The following is a 19,585-nucleotide window of genomic DNA, read 5'->3' on the forward strand; positions in this document are numbered from 1 at the left end:
AAATCCTTGGAACTAGAACCATAGAAGAGGCGCCCAGAAGACAGGCCAGAGGCTTTGGTGCAGCTGGTGAGCAGCTGAGCCTTTAGGTGTCTAGGAAAGGGACAGTGAATATATGTTCTGAATGGGCCTTGTCTCTGCTGGCACTCACCTCACTAAGGGAAGAAAAACGTTCTGTCCCAGAGTCCAAGCCACTGTCCCCTTCCTGGGAATCCAGAGAGAAACGGCCTGAGAAGAAACCAGTTTATATAGTAAGGAAGGAGCTGAGGCCTGGGGGAAAGACGACCCTTTATTCTGAACACCTGTGCACTGGGCAGGACGGGGAAACCGTCATCTTTCATGCTTCCCTTCTGCTCTCTCATCTCATGACCTCTAGACTCAGATACTCTATTGGGCAGGCGTCCCCAAACTACGGCCCTTGGGCCACATGAGGCCTGCCGAGAACATTTATCCGGCCTGCCTAGGACATTTATCCGGCCTGCCTGTCCTGCTTAGCAGCCGACTCGTCCCAGGCCCACAGTGCTCATGTGTGGAATGTGCACCGCATTCTCCAACAGCCCTCCAACGGTCTGAGGGACAGTGAACTGGCCCCCTGTTTAAAAAGTTTGAGGACCTCTCCTCTACTCTTACCACATCTAGAGTTCTCATCTAGTTATTTACCTCTGCACCTAGGTACAGGTCATGTCACCTCACGATGTAAGACCCTGTAGCTGTATCACACTAGTCTTACCCCTCAACCCAGTCCCAACCCTCTTCTGGTCACCATGCATTTCTTATAACAACAAGGATTTGTTGAGCTCCTAAGTGCCAGGTGCTGTTAGGCAAGTTGTTGTCTAGACCATAATCATTCCAGTATCTCCCTGGCCCTTATCTACCCAGTGCTACTGGTTAGACACTCATTTCTACTGCCTAAATAGTATCCAATTTCCCTGTGTATTTGTACTGCTTTTTCCCATTATTCTATTTTCCAGATGGCAGGCATTATATATTTTCTTTCCCAGAATCTGCCCTGCAGGGAGAGGAAAATAGATAGGAAACCTGGACCAGGGAAAAAGGGAGTGAGGGGGGGAGACTCACCTTCTGATGGTCTCTGGTTGGTATCACCGTAGAGTGGAAGTATGTCCTAAAAAAGAAAGGCCCAGAGGGTGGGCAAATTCTGTGAACCTCTCGCCCTACTGTTTCCTTCCTCCAATCAGTGCTGTATTAGCTTACAATTAGTGGCCTCTTCTGCTTTATTGCCTCAAAAATGCCCAGCTAGAAGAGATACTGCTTCTTTTGTACAGTTTGAGGATGATGATGACCCCTAATGGTGGAAAGGGAGCTTTACCATTAACAAAATTCTAAAATCTCTATTTATCACCCTGGACCTCAAAGCATCTAATACCTTACTTGGATACAAGAAAGAACCTCCTAACTATCAAGGAGCACAAAGGGCTCAAAGCAGGTGACTGGGGCCAGACATAAAGGGTTTACCTCTGAAGATCTCTGAGGAGGACTTACAGTCTGGGACTGACTGAGCCAGCCCACGTGGAAGAAATGATGTTGACAGTGCTTTATTGTTTACAAAGCACTTTCTTATATCACATTTAATCTTCCAATGACTCTGAGTTAGGCATGTTACTTCCATGTTATAAATGAGGAAACACAAGCTCAGAGACCGTAAGTAACTCGCCCAAGCTACACAGCAGGTCAACCCTAAAGCCAAGCTTGGAGCTCAGACCTTCAGAGAAACTGTGTGTCTCAGACTCACCACCTCAAAGCACAACCGACAGTGGCAGCAGCAAACACGTACTGGCCCCTGTGTCAAGGGCAAGCTTTATGTCTGAAAATACCATGATCTCCATCTTATAAATGAGGAAAGTAAGGCTCCTAGGGGTGTAGTAAGTTGACCAAGAGTCTTAAAGCTGGTGAGAATGAGAGCTGGGATTTGAGTCTAGACAGTCTAAGTCCACAACCTGAGCCCCAATCAACCATGTGCTACATTTCCTTCAGAAAATGAAGCAGTTTAAATTTATTTGCCTATGTTTCTCAAACTTTTTTGATCTGAATGTTCTAAAAAAGAAAGCAGATAATCTTTAACACATTGACTGCCACACTGAAAAAAAATTTTTTACAGTTTTATTAAGAAAATAGAATAAAAACTTCAAAAACAAAACAATTTCTAATTGAATGAAAAAAATTGTTTTTTATTGTTGTTTTATGTGTATGAGTTATATGCAACTTGATAGATAGTTCTTATGGCTCCCAGGGTGAAGAGATGTGTGAGTTACATATGCTTCACGAGGCCCTAGGCTCAAAACTACCATGAGTTAAATACAACTCACATGGCAGTTAATGTGTTAAATAATTTTTATTTGCTTTGGCAACTATTCTTAGAGACCTTAAAGTTTCTGGAGAGTTACTTCTTACTCACCCAAAGAATTAATGCCTGATGGAGATAAGTAGACACTAATAGTAAGGGCCCTGACAAGAATAGATAAAAAACCATTTCCTCTCTGGAATTTTCCACAAAGCATGGTTAGCTGCTGATATAGATCCCTTTCAACTGATTGAGAATCCTTTACATAGGTTGACTTTAAAAGTACTTGTATTTCTTTGAGAAGACCCATTACTTGAAGAATAAGTGGTGGAGAAAGGTACCAGATGAAAATTAAGTAAAACCAGTGTAGAAATATACATCAGCTATGAGGAAACTACCCAGAAGGGAAGGATATTTAGGAGACTAAAGCCGCCAGTATGATTTATTTCATATTTATTTCTTTCCATTGCAACCATAAGTTCTTGGGGGGCAAGACATAGGCTTTTTCTTTTTATGGTATCCCAAGTGTCACAACAGTGCTCAGCCTCTTTTGTGCTAAATAAAGAACTGCCGACCTTTTTTTCCTTGTAAAATACTAAACACTTAGACTAGCTCATCTTGAGGTCCTGCCATAACACAGGAAGCCTTCCGTCCTTGCTTTCTCCCTCACTCTACCCCCAGTCCAACCGCATGATGCCTTTCCTAGAGCTGTGCCTACCATCACTCACCACTAAGCCACCAGTCTCCTGCTGGATCTTCAGCTGTAACTGAGTGACTCGCCGCCGGGCACCTTCGATCTGCTCTTCCAGCAGGCTGGCGGGGTTCCGGCTATACACCTCACAGATACGCTGGGGAGGGGTGAGGAGGAGAAGGAGGAGGGGAAAAGGCAGAGGGGTGGTTAGTAGAGAATGGACAACTCATCAGTGAGGAGAATAGGCAGTTATCCCAAAACAAAGAAGAGAGAGGAGAGATCTCTGCCTTCTAGTAGATACATGTTATTTGACCATTATTTAGGATCAGAAAAAGGTATAAGCGATGGAAAACAGAACACGTGAGGCCACCTGAGAAAGAAGATAAACACAAAGTCCTGTCCTAATCTGACCCATTCTTTAAGGGCTTAAGTCCCACATTGTAAATGAGGTCTTTCTCTACTACCACTCAAGTGTGAAATATTTAAGTGACTGTCTAGACCAGTACACAAAAAAGTGCTAAAGAGGAAACTTACACACAATGAGAACCAGAGGAGATGAGAGGAAGCAGCACTGACCAGAGCAGACAATACCTCCCCCTAGCCCCATCATTTGGAAGCTCCTAGAGAGCAGGAATCATCCTGACACCAGCACTCCGCATGGCATGAAATATGCCACAGACTCCCTTCGCAGTTACAGAGACCTGGCTTTGAATTCTAGCACCTGCACTTACTAGCTGTGTAGACTTGGGCAAGCTTGAATACGTCCTCATCGATAAAATGGAGATGACAATACCTGACTTGTGGGATGGTGGTTAAGAGCTGAATGAGATTATGTACGCAAAGTGCTTAGCAGAATGTCTGGCGCATAGTTACACGCCTGAATACGTGGCAGCTATTCATATTTTACTACAAAGGGAGATGCTCAACAAAGCTTGCTGGTTACATAATTAAATAAAGACCTTGGGTTCACATATTATCTAAACTCATTTGGGGCTTCCCCACTACCTGACAACTTTTTTACAAATTCCTCACATTTAATGTCTCACCTTCTCCATGTCCACCAAGCCCCAACCCTTCCTTCAGTCTCAGGAGATGATACCATTTGGTGAAAACCCAATTTTATTTTACTCCATATCAAAACATTTTCAGTTATCTTTCCTCCTGCCTGAACGGAGAAACTATGTCTAAATCTTTTACAAAGTTAAACTTTTGACTGCTTTGGGCTCTTCTTGGATACCGTTCAGGTATCTTCAAAGTCTTCTTTTTCCAATGGCTCTTTCCCTGCATCCTACAACAATGTTCAAGTTTTCTGACTTAAAACAAACCACCACAACTAAACCCTTTCCATCAGCTCGGATATTCTTCAAGCTGCTGCCCCATTTGCGTCTCCTTCCTTTCATGGCCAAGTATTTCAAAACAGCAGTCTACAATAAGAACCCCACACTTCTTTCCCTCCAGTCGCTCCTCAAGACACACAATCTAGTTCCCTTCCCATTACCTCAACCAAATACTCCTTCAAAGATCAAATAGAATAGCAAGTGGTGTGGTAAAGGCTGATGCAGTGTGCTGGAAAAGCACTTAAGTCCCCAGATTCCACCCTCAGCACTCTCCTCTCCGCACTGGTGCCCTGGCTGATTTCGCACAGTCTCCAATTTCAACTGTCACTTTTCTACTGAGGATACCCCAATATCTATTACAACCCAGCCTTTCCTGTTAGCTTCAGCCCTGTTATCTCCACATGTATAGCGCCTGGTCTCTACCAGAATGTCTCATGGGCACACTCAAAGCTGACCTTCATTTCCTTCCCGTAAGCTTTGCTTCTCTCCTCTATCTCACTCCAACAATGGCATCACCATCTAGCCAGGCACCCAAACTTGGGACTTTCTTTAATTCTTTCTCCTCCCTTACCAGTTGATAAGTTCCACTGATCTGACCTCTGGGATATCTCCCATGGCTATCCCCTCCTTTCTGTTTTCACTCCTACTGTTCTTGTTAAATCTGTCATCATCTCTTATCTACTGCAATAGCCTCCTAATGGTTTCCTTATATTAACCCACTTAACACACTTCTCCAAAGAACACTGGTTTGAAAATGTGACCAGTTGCCTACTAAAATCCTCTGATCAAGTCCCACTGCTTTCAGAACAAACTCCAAGCTCCTCATTGTATTCAAGGCCCAGAACACCTTCCAACCCCACGTCCACTGCCATTTTCAATGTTCTAGTCACAGCACACTGAACCCAACTCAAGTGTCATCTCATGAAGCCTTCTGATTATCGTATAAATAATTATTCCTTCTTTTGTGCTTCCATGGCATTAAAAAAATACCTTAAAAATTGATACTGGATATAATGCACATAACATAAAGGTCACCATTTTAAAGTGTACAATTCAGTGTTTTTAGTGTATTCAGAGTTGTATAGCCGCCCCTACTGTATAATTCCAGAAAATTTCCATCACCCCAACAAGAAAGCTGGTACTTGTAAGCAGTCACTCCCAATTTCCCTCTTCCTCCACCCTCTGCAACCACTAATCGACTTCCTGTCTCTAAGCATTTGCCTCTTTTGGACATTCCACATAAATGGCATCATACAATCTGTGTACTTTTGTATCTGGCTTCTTTCACTTAGCATAATGTTTTCAGTATAATGTTCTTCCACGTTATACTATGTATCAGTACTTCATTCCTTTTTATGGCTGAATAATATCCCATTATATCAATATACCACATTTTGCTTATCTATTCATCAACTGATAGACATTTGAGTTGTTTCTACTTTTTGGTTTTTACAAATAATGCTATTATGAATGTTCATGCACAAGTTTTTATGTAAACATATGTTCTCAATTCCCTTGGGTATATCCTTGCTAGATCACTTAATATCTGTGTGTTTAACATGCTGAAGAACTGTCAAACTGTTTTCCAGAATGGTTGCATTATTTTACATTCTCACCACCAATGGTAGGAATAGGATAGTGAATATGCAGACAAAATATAAATAAGTATTTGACACTTGTTATTTTGGTTATAGCCATCCTAATGGGTGTGAAGTGGTATCTCATTTTGATTAGCATCTCTCTATGACTAACAATGTAGGGCATCTTTTCACCTATTTATTGACCATTTGCATATCTTCTTTAGAGAACTGTCAATTCAAATACTTTGCCAATTTTTAAGTTGGGATGCTTGTCTTTTTACTGTTGACTGTCAGAGTTCTTTACATATTCCGATATTAGACCCTTATCAGATATGATTTGCAAATATTTCTCCCATTTCTTCTGTGGGTTGTCTTCTTACTTTATTGATAGTATCCTTTGATATACAAAAGTTTTTAATTTTGATGAAATCCAATTTGTCTTTTTTTTTTTGGTTGTTTATTCTTTTGGTGTCATCACATCTAAGAAACAACTGCCTAATCCAAGGTCATGAAGATTTACACCTAAATTTTCTTCTAGGAGTTTTAAAGTTTTTAAAAATAATTTTGGCTCTCAACAGTTAAGTCTTTGATGCATTTTGAGTCAAATTTTGTTAACTGTGTAATATAAGTGTCCACATTCATTCTTTGTATACAGATATCCAGTTGTTCTAGCACAATTTGTCGAAAGAGTAGTCTTTCTCCACTGAGGTTATCTTGGCACCTCTGCTGAAAATCAATTGACCATAGATATATGGGTAATTTCTGGGCTCTGAATTCTATTTCACTGCTCTGTGGGTCTGCCTTTATAGCCAGCAGTCCCCAACCTTTTAGGAACCAGAGAGCGGTTTCATGAAAGACAATTTTTCCAAGAACCAGGGGTGGGGCGTGGGAGGGAGGTGGAGCTCAGGCTGTGATGCCAGTGATGGGCAGCAGCTGTAGTGGCTGTAAATACAGATAAAGCTTTGCTTCCTCGCCCACAGTTCACTTCCTGCTGTGAGGCCTGGTTCCTAAGTTTCATGGAAGACAATTTTTCCATGGATGGGGTTGGGGAAGAAACAGAGGTCAGGTGGTGAGGCTCGGCCCGGTTCCTAGGCCATGCACTGGTACTGGGCTGTAGCCCAGGAGTTGGGGACTGCAGCTTATACCAACAGCATACTGTCTTGGCTATTCTATGACATTTGCCAGTATGTATGTATTAACATTCATTATAATGTAGTGTATATTCATGCATCCATATCCTATGGGACTACTAACTCCTTAAAGGAAAGGTTGACCCTCTCATTTATCTTTGTAACCATTCCAACTCTTTCCTCAACACTACTACCATCTATTGCCCTAATACACAGTACTTAGTACACAGCAAAAACCCAATGCTTGTTAAATAAATGAATGTATTTTACATCTTTGTGCCTTGATCTATGCTGTCCATTCACTAGTATTCCCTCCCCTATCTCTTATGCCTACTGAAGGCCCACTCTTCAAGGCCCAGATGAAATACTGTCCCTTCTGTGAAGCCTTTTCCTACCTTTCCTATTGTTCATTAATTGCTCTCTTCTTTGTTCTCTTACTGCAAGCTCTTTGTTCCTCCCACTATAATCTGAATTTTCCCCATTAGATTTTAAACATGCTGAGGGCAAGAACCACCCAATCTTTTTCATTTATGTATACCACAGTAACTAAAACACTGCTTCACATACAGTGGCACTTATAGAAATTTGCTGACTTGAAATGAAAGGGCAAGGAGATTGGTGCAAGTTACAGCTATAACAGGAATCTGGTTATTCTACTCCAGCCAAGTTAATCTTCTTACTGTTCTCTGTGTACATCATTTCCTGGACCTGGAAATCTCTCTTCATCCCCTCCACCAACAGTGCTACCCGTCTTCATTAGTCTGGCCCAGCCCTCACCTACCCACCCCACCTTCCTTTCCTCTATCGCTTCCCTTCCTTGGACACCTCTAAGATCAACTCCAACTGACTCTGATTTTCATCTGTTCTAATGTTCTCCCATTTTAGTCTCCCTGTCTGTCACTTATTTGTATTTTGTCTTCATATTCACTATAGTCTCATCCACTACCCATGGAATCTATTGCTCTATTCACTCCACTGGTCAGATTCTGCTTTAACAAATTCTACTGGCCAATGACAATTCTGTAGCGATCCTTAAGTTTTATTATTTAAGGTTTTACTGTGATAGGATAAGGCCTGTAAATTAAGTAGTACACATTGGCAGATTGCTCTGATAAAGTATTATTGCATTAAGGCAATGGCCAGTCTACTCTTGGCAGTGACCTTACCTGCAATTCTTTTTCCTCCTGCCTCAGCATATTCCTGAGGATCTGGGTGGCGTGTTTTTGAACTTCGGGATCCTAGAAAATACGGCAGTAGTGAGAGTTAGGGATTAGCTCAATACCTTAACTCTCTTCTGCTTGCTGACTCTTGGGCAAGAAAAGCTATGACAGTAGAGCCTAGGTCATAAGTATGTTTTGTATAACACCCACAACCCTACTGGAATGCAGTGAACATAAAGTTTTATTTTGATCTTACTCCCAAACTTCCTAGAAACCTGTAATTCCCTTTGGTATCAAACTGCTCTAAAGTCTTTCACAACTTGCAGGCTCAGTCTTCTTTCCAATGGAAAAATGCTATTCCCTACGCTCATCTGCACTCTGTCCTTCTTTAACTCTTCATACAGGCTTTTCTTGCTCCTATGGTTCTTTCCCTACTTGTTTTTGTCCTTCTCTGACATTCTCCCTCTTCTGACTGGGCTCCACATTTTGCTCCTCCAAGTAGCCTTTTTTTTTTTTTTTCTCTAGGAAGCCTTTCCCCTACTCCTTGACTTTCTACCATATCCTGCTAACACTGCCTGGCAATAGTCTTCAATAGTTGCTTTCTGTCCATGCTTGCAAGTGTCCACTCTCTTCCTGATGAAGAGCAGCACTTGCAGAGGGCCTCCTTAGAGTCTTCCACATGTTTAAGAAACACACTTTATGTTGCTGTCTGATAAAACCTCAATGTATTTGCATAGAAGGAGGACACTAAGGCATGGAATAGCCCCTTTCATGTAGCCCTCATTTCTGTTCAACTCTTTGATGGTCTTCCATATATCTTTTAGCTTGCCTCTGCTCATCACAATACCATTCAATTTAACCTGCTTTCCTTCCCAGTGGGCAGCTCTTCAAAGGGACATTAGAGTAAGGAGGGGGAGCCAGGGGCATCATTACCTGCAGAGGTTTTGGTCCAGTGATGCGTTCTGGAGGAGGTAGAGGTGGAGGAGGGGGTGGTGGTGGGACCACTGGGGTGACTCGGGGAGCTCCTGCTGGAGATGGGTCCTGCTGGAGCCCAGAGACACCAACGGATGAAGGTGAAGAGCCCAGGAGTGTGAGTGCAACATAGGCACCAGCTGGAGGAAAACAAGAGGCTTGCTGCAGTGGTTCTGTTCTAGGGACAGAGATACTCAACTCCATGGTGGCAGGGTGGGTGGGTGGGTGTGGGTGGGTGGGTGGGTGTGTGTGTGTCTTCTCCCTTCTGTCATTAAGCTCATAATCTACTTTTTAATAGCCTACCCATTTTATAATTCCTGTCCTGCATCAGTCCAAGTGCTGCATCCTGCCCTTCCTTTAGGCAGAGACCTCAACCAAACTTCCACTCACAAATATCTGGGAACACTACCCATGGGTTGACTCATTAGCTCGTTTCAACCTTTATCTCATTAAATTAAGTAGTCAATGTCAAGCCCCTAGTGCACTGCCCACCTGGCACAAAGCAGGAACTCAAATTCCAGCCCTCCACCCTCTCAAACCCCTCAATTCTTTCCTTAACATTTGTTACTTCTATTTGATTATCTGTGCAGACTCGGTTGTTGGGTCTTCTTGGCTACAAACAGAATTATTTTTGTTTTTGTTTTCTTCCAAACAGGAAACAAATGAGGAAGAATGTCCCTGAGTGGGATGGAATGATATTTGAGTGAAACGTGGGCTCAGTAGGATATGGTGTAAATAGGAGTGGCAAAAATGGATGTGGGCAGACAACATATGTAACTTAAACATTTGTAACCCCGTAATATGCTGAAATAAAAAAAAATGGATGTGGACAAAATAAAGATGTCTAATGAGAGATTAATAGTGTCTTCACTTGAAAGGATAATAGGGGATTGTGGCCGTCTAAGTGGATCACTCCATGCCACAATTAAAGATGTGACGTCAGCTGCCTCACATACCCAGAAAGGAAGCCTCCCACGTCAGGAGGCCTGTTCTCTCCTCCCTACCTCCCTTTCATCCTATGTGCTCCCCTAATTTCTTCAGTTGTCACCTCTCTCCAACTTACATTTGATAAGCTTCACCACTTCCAGGTGTGAGCTATTGGTCACCATGGTGCCGTTGACCTGTTGGAGGGACAAACAATATTGAGAAATGGTGATGGAAACCTAGGGGATCCTTCTGTAAGTTCAAACTGCCACTTCTTTAGGAAGCCATTTTCCAATGCTATTTAGCCACCTTTGGTCACTTGTTCAAATTACATTATGAATTTGTTCTTATTCATATCTGCTATGTATTCTGTCTCTACAGCTAGCCTATACATTTTCAGGGGCAAGACTTGTGTCTTTATTCCTTTTCTGTGACCATTTGTCTCATGTGTACATGTGTATGTCAACTGACCCAGGGTGCTTCCTCCTTACTAAAGGATTAAGGAGTCTCTGCAGCTAGGATTTCCTTAATGCTTCTAGGACCCCATTTTGCAGAAGAAAGACCTGAATAGTAGGGCAGACTATAGTCATTTAGAACTGGCAAGGATCTTGGGTTGGAACTGTATGGAGAAAAGAGTATCAACCTGAGGATCTGAAGGCTTGGGTCCTTCAATAGTCACAGTTTCTCCCTCTTAATCTTATTTTTGTCATTTGTGAAATGGAAATAATAAAACCTGTTCTAGAAGATTGGTTGCTTTAGAGTCAAGAAGGGCCCAGAATATGGAACCCACTATCCTAATCCCCACTCTCTCTCACACTATGCTACTGTGCTCCCTCTGGTGTAGCACCCCTAACTCTGTGGCTGGCTAAAAGTTGGTTTTAAGATGGAAATATGCAGGATGGGGGCCAGGCCAGAAGTGCCCCTGCACACCTGCCTCCACTCCTGGGGTTTGGGGATAGTAGGTGTCAGGGTCACTCACTTTGATGATCCGGTCGCCCTCTTTCACACCGGCTTTCATGGCTGCGCCTCCTGTAAGGAGAAGGCCCAGTTAGCAGAGCCCCATCATCTCTCCCAGTAGTCACTGAATCTACACCAAAGTCCCTGTCAAACCCCTCCCATCCCCCAACATTTCCCCTCATTTCTCTGTGTCAAGTATCTCAAATGCTGGGTGTACACCCTATTCTGCTTCAGTAACACAACTACTTTTAAGCTAGAGTGGACTATGTAAGGTCATACCTCCTGTTCTTCCCTCCACCTAGATAAGAAGCCAGACTTCTAATAACCAGGCCAAGGTAGGAGACAAGCAGGGCCAGGCTCTGGGAAGAGTATGTGTGCTTCATTTTAATGTGTCTGGATATGTTCCAAGGACAAATAAGAGTTATTTCTTACTATCCAGTGACAATGAGTTTACTGTATTAAAATCATTAAGATAATAATAAAGAGGAACAATAATAACAAAGAGAACAAAAACAAGAGTTTTGAAACTTGAAGCTCATAAGTCCTGAGAGGTTCATAAAGATATTCTGAGGGTTATCATTAGAGATGATAATAACTGTTTAATAGTAAAGATACTAACAGTAATTGTTTTATTTACAAATGATTTGAAAACATTTGTTTCAAACTATTTACAGCTTTCCTCTTTAAAGTAGACCAGATTAAGAGCTTCTGATAGTGACTGACTGAGAGGTGCTCAGCAGAATGTGCTCTTGACTTTTTCAGGTTGTCCCTCAACTGGAGGTTGCAGTGGTTTTGACCACAATAGAGTTTCAAATGACTTATATTTCTAATTTAATTTATACCCAGGAAGCATAAGAAACACTAAAGATAAAATAAGTTAATGAGAAGCATAAAAATTATATTTTGTAAATTTGCCCCAAGATGATAATTAAATCTTAGGTTGTATTCATCTGATCAAAACAAAACTCCCACAAAGGCAATCTAGATGTCTCTAGTCTAAAAAGAAAAAAAAACTGATGACTACATTCCAATTTGGCTTTTCAATACTAGGATTCAAGACGCCCCTCATCTAAAGTGTGCTATTTATGGAAGAGTACTTGCAAATAGCTTGAAACTCTCTCTTATACAGCCATCTACAAACTACAGCTGAAGAGGAAAGAGCTATCTTGCCTAGATGTGTAAAACACATGGGGTGACTTCTAATAACACAGTGATTAAAAAAAAAAATTAAACTCTTCAGAGTAAAGGGATTTGAGCAGAAGTTCTCAGACTTCAGTAAGCATGAGAATCACCAGGGGAATTTGTTGAAAAGTGTATTCCTTGGCCCTCCTGCCAGAAAAATGATTCAGTACTTCTGGTGTGAGGGCCAAGAATAAGGATTTCAATCATCTTAGGGCCTAGGTGATTTTGATGTAGGCAGAACACAGATCATACTTTGATAAACAGTGAACTAAAGAAACCTAATATGTATCTGGAAAAGACAATAACAACTGCTTTGTTACTCTATTGATTTCAATGCCAATCCAAATGAAGTCTCTTCCTCTCTCTTTCCCCAAGCACATACACACACACATATTTTCTAAAACTCATATTTAACCACAAGCCATCTTTTTGCTCTTTCCTTTCTGGGTCTCTGTTCAGCCTAAGAGGAGGAAAAAAGTGAAGGAGAGCTGGATCTCTGCTTCACTGGAGGAGATCCCACACTTTCTGCATTAAAAAGACTACAGAAGCAAAGTACAAGTTATTGGCAGTTCTGCTAACTCTGTTTCAGCCTAGTCCAAGAACCCTGAGAAATAAAAGAAGCAAAGAACAAAACTATCTTTTCAGAGCTTTACCCCAGGATATACAAGACAAACCTCCCAGTGATAAAAGTTAACACTCCCACATAAGAAGCCATAATTATTTATGTCCTTGTATGACCCACAAATCTAATTTTGGTCACAAATTTGAAATGATCTTTTCACCTTTCCTGTAAACATCTCCAAAATCTTTCTCCAAAAGTAGTGCAAATACATTTTCCCTCCCTCTTCTGCACTGTCCCTAGTGTGAAATGCCAGCCTGCTCCCTACCCTTTCCTGTGTTCTTCTATAAGCCAAGCCTGCAATGCTCCATGTCACCGGCTCAATCCCATTTGCTACACTGAAGTTCACCCCTTTTAGGGATACTTGCTTTATACTCTCTTCCACACCCCATCTCCTTCTTGACTGCCTTTTTCAGCCTCAGTCACTAACAATGATTCTTCCATGCAGCGCATACGAGAGCTTGACTGTTCATAGCTCTTCTATACATAATTGGTCACTAGGTGGATTTGGCTGTGATGCCGACTCACTCTTCACTCTCTTCCCACCAAATTCCTATCTTGGTAATCTACTTTTTCATTTCCACCTCTCAAACTACTTCTGAAATCCTGTTTTTTAAAGAGGACTTTCCAAACCGATCAGAAGGAGTATGACTATGCCTTGAACCACAAACTACCCAAACTTTCAAATACCACTTCCTCCAATGTAATGCCCAACACACATCATTTATCTTTTGGTAATTTATTATGTAATGTTATTTGTATCTGCAAATGTGTTCTATAACCACTTGGACTAGTGTACCTGTCTCAAATTATGAACTCCTGTAGAAAGCGACTGTTTTGCACTTAGTCAGGTAATGTGAAGGTAAGTATGAGGAAAGGGGGCCTTTGATTCTTCCGTGGCATCTTATGTGTGACCCAGTGTGAGGGGCTCCCTTACATGGCAATGAGATTTCTGCCTGATGACATGAGGGCTATTCTGCTGGTTTTACACTTCCCAAGCAGGGAATTAAGCATGGAGTACAATTCCTAGAAATTCTGCCTAGTGGCTCTGTACTGTGGAGACTTTCCCTGATGCCTGGGGAAAACCAGTACTAGAGTAATTCATTTGTGCTTCCCAGGGCTCCCCAGACCCTCAGGAAAGCACAAGTTCCCCAAGTCATGTGACACTGTCACATATATAGTGGCTCTGTAAGAACAGCCCTCTGCAGGCAGAAGCGATACAGCACTCACCAGGCCGCACAGACTGCACCAGAACGATGCGATCCCCACTGACCGTGAAGCCGAAGCCATGCTGGTCCTTCTGGATGATGACACAGCGCTGAACAAGACCTGGTGGTAGGTAAGAAAGACAAAGAAAGGAGTTTGGTAGCAGTGTCACTGGAAGGTTAGTGCACATAAGCCAAGACCAACCCAAAAAGCCTCAGTGCATTTCTTCCACAAGAAGCCTTTCCAGACTAACCAAATTCCCCAGATTTATCCTGTCAAAACACACTATCACAACGACATGCCTACATCAGTGGTTGGCAAAAACCTGTAACTAACTTTGTATTCTGTACAAGAAATTACCCTTCTCTGAGATGCTGAAATGCTTGTCTCTCTTGTGCATGTCTGTCCCTTTGGTTTGTCTGGGGGAGACTGGCCAAAGAAGGGGCAGGGCCAAGTCCAGCTATCCTCCTGAAGACTAAAATTACGGATAAGCAGCCCCCTACCCCTGGGACTGAAGCCCAAGTGAGACTAGAGGTTTTATGTCAAGTTACATCCAATGAATGTAGCAGGTAGGATGCTTATCAACTATTCTTGTAGAGTTGGATAACTCACTCAGGGTGACACAGGGATGGTCACTTGCCAAATGCAGGGAAGGATAAATGACAGGAGAAAAATCTTTTATTCACACTAACATCCTATACAAAACTTCGAAAAAAATAAAGGAACAGAGGCTATGAATAACAACTGTGTCTATCTCCATGAGTGCGTACTAGACATCATGCCCGTGTGCAGGAGTGCATGACTGCATCCTGTAATGATTAGAGCACAGGCTCTAGAGTTAAAATAGAACTGGTTTCAAGTCCTGATTCTGTTCCCAACAAGCTTGTGCATTTTGACCAGTTTCTCAACCCCTCTGTGCCTCAGCTTCTTCATCTGCAAAATAAGGATAATAAAACCTGCTTTCTACAGTTGATGTAAGGAGGCAATTTATATAAAATCTATAACTCAATACAAATATAACTCTATAACTCAATACACTAGTACACATTATGTGCTCAACATAAAGGCTAAGCTGTTTTACATTTGGGGCATACAGATGTGTCCGTATGGGTGCACATCTCTGTGTTTACATGTTAATGCCCAAGAAGAAGGTTACCTGCTGTTTCAGAGGTGTCAGAGGGCTGGCGATGGTGGGAAGGGGACTTGCGCTCAGGTGCAGAATCTCCCAGAGAAGACAGGCTACTTAACCTGAAGAAGGAGTAAAGAAAGCATATCCATGAGCTGGGCAGGCAGGGATCAGCCTTGTAGGAGGAGGAGGCTCTGTTGAAGGGGGCCCTGAGTCTTAGATAATGAGACTGACAAACCCACCCTGCAACTCACCCAATCTGGTAGGAGATTAGCCATGTCTACACTACTGGCAACACCACCTATCTGGAATCCTGGCATGGTGGGGCAAGCATGATCTCTTTAATACCCAGCAAGATGCGAAGGGAAATAGCCCTTCCTGGAGTCAGGTGACAAAGAGACAATAGCAAGAAGGGGATGTGCACACAAACACACGCTTGTTGGGTCTTACCAGGCTGCAATGGGGCTGATGAAACAGAACGAAGCAGCAGAGAATGAATGCAAGAAAAAGACAGGAGAAAACCAAACAGCCAGTTAGTTTTAGGCGATGATTTGCAAAGGAACAGGAAGGCTGGAGGGAAGGACGTGGCAGGTCAAACACATACAGAGACCTGTGTGAACACAGCAGAAGACTGCAGTGGCTGTAGCAGACACAAGCTCCCCATTTTAGCTTCATCTCTTTGTCCCTCAAACTTCCACCTCTCCAAAGTAATAGTCTCCCGGAGGGTAAATGGACATTTAGTACTAGCCAGTTGGGTAACTAGTAACTTGTACACTTTTCTAGAAAGGAGGGTACGGCAATGGCCCAAGCCTCTGAAAATTCCATTTATCTTTTGGGTACCATGAGAAAACAGGAATCTGATCTGTTTGGGGGTAGTATCTGTTATGGGGTAGTATTCCAGCCCCATGCCCACGGCCAGTCCAAGGCATCTTGCTGAGAAACTAATAAAGACTCTAAAAACTCAAAGTACCACAGATCACCAATCAGAAGATTTACTGCTTTATCTCCTCTTTAACTAGGACTGCTACAGGAACAGAAGAAATTCAAATCATTGCTGTGGCCTTACTTTTTAGAAAAGTGTACAAGTTGCCAATTTCTGAATCAATAATTGCTGCCCCTCAAAAAGGGGCAATTCATACCCTCTCTATATCAAATAACTAAATAGAAGGCTACTCATGGAAGCACTGCGTATAATGGCAAAATGGTAGAAATAATCTAAATGTCCACAATGGGTGACTGGTTAAATAAATTACAGTATAGCAGTATAGTAACAGAACTCAGCCATATAAAAGAATGGTGAAACTCTTTATATATGATAAGGAATGATCTCCACGATACATTACTGAGTGAACAAAACAAGGTATAGAATCATTTGGACAGTAAAAAAAAAGTGGGTAAAAGAGAAAAAACTTATGTGTTTACACATGTTTAAATATTTGTTTACATATGTAAAAATATCTAAAATATCTCTGGAAGGATACAAAAGAAACGTAACATTGAACTGGGTGGCTGGGACACAGGAATACAACGGCAGACTTTTCATTATATTCTCTTTGGTACTCTTTAAATTCTAACTACGTGAAGGTACGATCTATTCAAAACATAAATAACATTTAACTATAAAGGAGGGGTCTTGTTCCCCCCTCACAGTGGCGCCCCTCTTACCTGGACAGGTGAGACTGCTTTTTACTGGCTGATCTTTGGATCAGAGAAAGGAGGACATCAAGGAAGAAGAGAGCGTGGGGCCCAGGAGAGAGTGATGCGCAGGAAAGAAGGAAGAGAGAGAGAGAAAAACAAAACACGACATAAACCAGACAAGACATAGGAGATGGTTGGTTCAAAAAAACAACCATAATAGAGCTAAAAGTGACCCAGGGGTGGAAACTAGACACAACACAGCAGTGAGTTGTGTACTAAAATGCAAATTTGCCTATGTCATGTCACTGCTTAAAACCTTTTAGAGTCTCCCCATTGTACTCAGGAGAAAGTCATCTGCCTTCAAGCTAGGCCATTCACCATAGCATCTAACGGAAGCACTCCCTGTTGCCCAGGGAAGCGCCCTCTGATGTCCTCCACAGCTCCCAGTGCCTATCCTTCCTGCAACACAAATACCAAAGGAAACTATTCACTTGTCTGTAAAGCTGTACACACAAGGTTGGAAGGTCCACGAAAGCAGAGAGGGTCCCCAGTGCCTAACACAGTAGGGGCTCATTCCTATTTTTGGTCCCTGATCTTCACTGTTCTCCATTCACTTGTGATGGTTTCTGGCTTCTGTCTTTGCCCACACTGTTCCTTCCTCCTATGTGTTCTTCCTACTCTATTCCCTATTACTGCACCTGTGAGCCAGAAAAAAAAGTAAACTTCCAGAAGGTGCAGCTTCTGGCTTTCTTCAAATGACCCTATTCCATCATTCCCTGTCTACTCTCCACTCTCCCATCCAGGGGAAAGATTCAGCTTAGTTCACCATTTAATAAAAGTTCTATTATGTTCTAGAATCCAGACCTGTGCTGTCTAATGTAACAGCCACAAGCCACATGTGGCTATTTAAATTTAAATTTTAAAATAAAATAAAAAATTCAGTTTCTTCATGGTACCAGACACATTTCAAGTGCTCAATAGCTACACATGGCTGTGTGGCTATCATATAAGACAGTACATTACAGAACATTTCCATCACTGCATGAAGTTCTCTTGGACAGCACTGCTCCAGACAATGTCCGGCACCAGGGATACAAAAATGAATAAGACACAGTCATGTGCAGCTAGTGAATGAGGAAAACGTACACCAGCCCCTTAATCAAAGATGGATTCTTGGAAGGGACCTTTAAAGGTCTTTTGTTCCATCTGCTCATCTGCTGTCTTTGTTAGTGTCCACAACACCCCACACCACAGGGCAACCTGTGCTGGGCTTAAACTCCTCCTCCTTCTCCTCACTGCCTTAACAGAAAGTCCATTTATCTTGAGACACCTCAGGCCTCCTCCCTGCCTTGTTCTTATTGACCCTGGCAGGAAGCTGGCTTCCTATGCCTGTATTAAAGCCTAGAAGATGCATTTTCATTTTTTTTTTTTTTTTTTTTTTTTATTTTTTATTTTTAGGCATTCCCAAACATTCTGTAAGAAGATGCATTTTCAACCTGGTAACTCTTAACCTGGTTTGGTTTGCATTTTAGCTGGGGCATGAGCAGTTCCACACAATCAAAGGCAAATGAAGCAAAGGTACCTAGCTATAGAGGACGTTAGGGGGCATGGACAAAGATCATTTCAGCAGTCATGGGAAGTCCCTCTAAAAATAAATCACGGGTTAGAGCAGGTACATGGGGAACAAGGAAAGTAGAACATAAGTATAATTGCAACAGATGCAAAAAAATATTTTTCTCTCTGAGAGGTTAAAGAAGGGAAAACTATTGACTTGGAGAAAGACGATATATCTATAGAAGGCAGGCCTGGTACACAGAAGGAATGGAAAAACCATTGGGTCAGCTGGGTTTTGAGTCTGAGCACAGATTTAGGAGGAAGACCTTTGAGGTTAAAATCTGAGAAGGGAGGAAGAAAAGGAGAGAAAGTGGTCTGGCATGAAATGGAGGCTGTCAGAGGGGAAAAAAAGACTTTTAATGTTGGGCTCTGCCTCATCCCAATGACATTCTCATCAATATTTGGCAGCAGAGCTCAGATTTCACTCAGCCTAAACCTGGGGATATGGAGAAGGCCCTAGAGAGTGGAGAATTTCCCCCCAAATTTGTACTTTCTAAATGGCACCACATGGCCAGGCGTGGTGGCTCACACCTGTAATCCTAGCACTCTGGGAGGCAGAGGCGGGTGGATCGCTCAAGGTCAGGAGTTCGAAACCAGCCTGAGCAAGAGCGAGACCCCATCTCTACTAAAAATAGAAAGAAATTAATTGGACAACTAAAAATATATATATAGAAAAATATTAGCCGGGCATGGTGGCGTATGCCTGTAGTCCCAGCTACCTGAGAGGCTAGGCAGAAGGATGGCTTGAGCCCAGGAGTTTGAGGTTGCTCTGAGTTAGGCTGATGCCATGGCACTCTAGCCTGGGCAACAGAGCAAGACTCTTGTCTCAAAAAATAAAATAAAATAAAATAAATGGCACCACAGACAGATTTTCTGACCCAATTACTCAGTTATTTCTTATAATCCAGTAGAAGAGACCTGGAGGACTCCTTTATAACCTTTTCTCAAGGCTGTTCCTTTCTTTCTTTTCTTTTTCTTTTTTGAGACAGTCTTGCTTTGTCGCCTGGACTAGAGTGCAGCAGCATCATGATAGCTCACTGCAACCTCAAACTTCGGGGCTCAAGGGATCCTCCTGTCTCAGCTTCGCAAGTAGCTGGGAATACAGGTGTGTACCACCACGCACAGATAATTTTTCTATTTTTAGTAGAGACGG

General features: G+C 42.4%; 2 protein-coding genes across 13 annotated transcripts in view; one reads left to right on the plus strand and one right to left on the minus strand.

Annotated features, from left to right (window-relative positions):
• ARHGEF11 (Rho guanine nucleotide exchange factor 11) overlaps positions 1–19,585 on the minus strand; it is a 116,976-nt gene that overhangs the window by 39,308 nt on the left and 58,083 nt on the right. For 8 of the 12 annotated variants that reach the window (XM_012767674.2, XM_020284975.2, XM_012767669.2 and 5 more), the window contains exons 2-12: positions 16,846–16,878; positions 15,631–15,645; positions 15,211–15,302; positions 14,079–14,177; positions 11,070–11,119; positions 10,230–10,287; positions 9,128–9,306; positions 8,201–8,272; positions 3,025–3,144; positions 1,075–1,120; positions 149–225 (exon numbers count right to left, since the gene is read on the minus strand). In XM_012767674.2, the coding sequence (XP_012623128.1) occupies positions 149–225; positions 1,075–1,120; positions 3,025–3,144; positions 8,201–8,272; positions 9,128–9,306; positions 10,230–10,287; positions 11,070–11,119; positions 14,079–14,177; positions 15,211–15,302; positions 15,631–15,645; positions 16,846–16,878 (841 nt within the window). The remainder of the gene's footprint in view (positions 1–148; positions 226–1,074; positions 1,121–3,024; positions 3,145–8,200; positions 8,273–9,127; positions 9,307–10,229; positions 10,288–11,069; positions 11,120–14,078; positions 14,178–15,210; positions 15,303–15,630; positions 15,646–16,845; positions 16,879–19,585) is intronic. The other 4 variants (XM_020284980.2, XM_012767673.2, XM_012767668.2 and 1 more) reach the window with 3 other exon arrangements.
• Positions 18,497–19,585, plus strand: part of LOC105873096 (SLAM family member 8-like) — a 215,728-nt gene continuing 214,639 nt past the window's right edge. Inside the window, exon 1 of the mRNA XM_012767660.3 lies at positions 18,497–18,500. The gene's annotated coding sequence lies outside the window, so the exon portion shown is untranslated. The remainder of the gene's footprint in view (positions 18,501–19,585) is intronic.

Source organism: Microcebus murinus, chromosome 2 (assembly GCF_040939455.1).
Source record: "Microcebus murinus isolate Inina chromosome 2, M.murinus_Inina_mat1.0, whole genome shotgun sequence".
NCBI classification, from domain to species: domain Eukaryota; kingdom Metazoa; phylum Chordata; class Mammalia; order Primates; family Cheirogaleidae; genus Microcebus; species Microcebus murinus.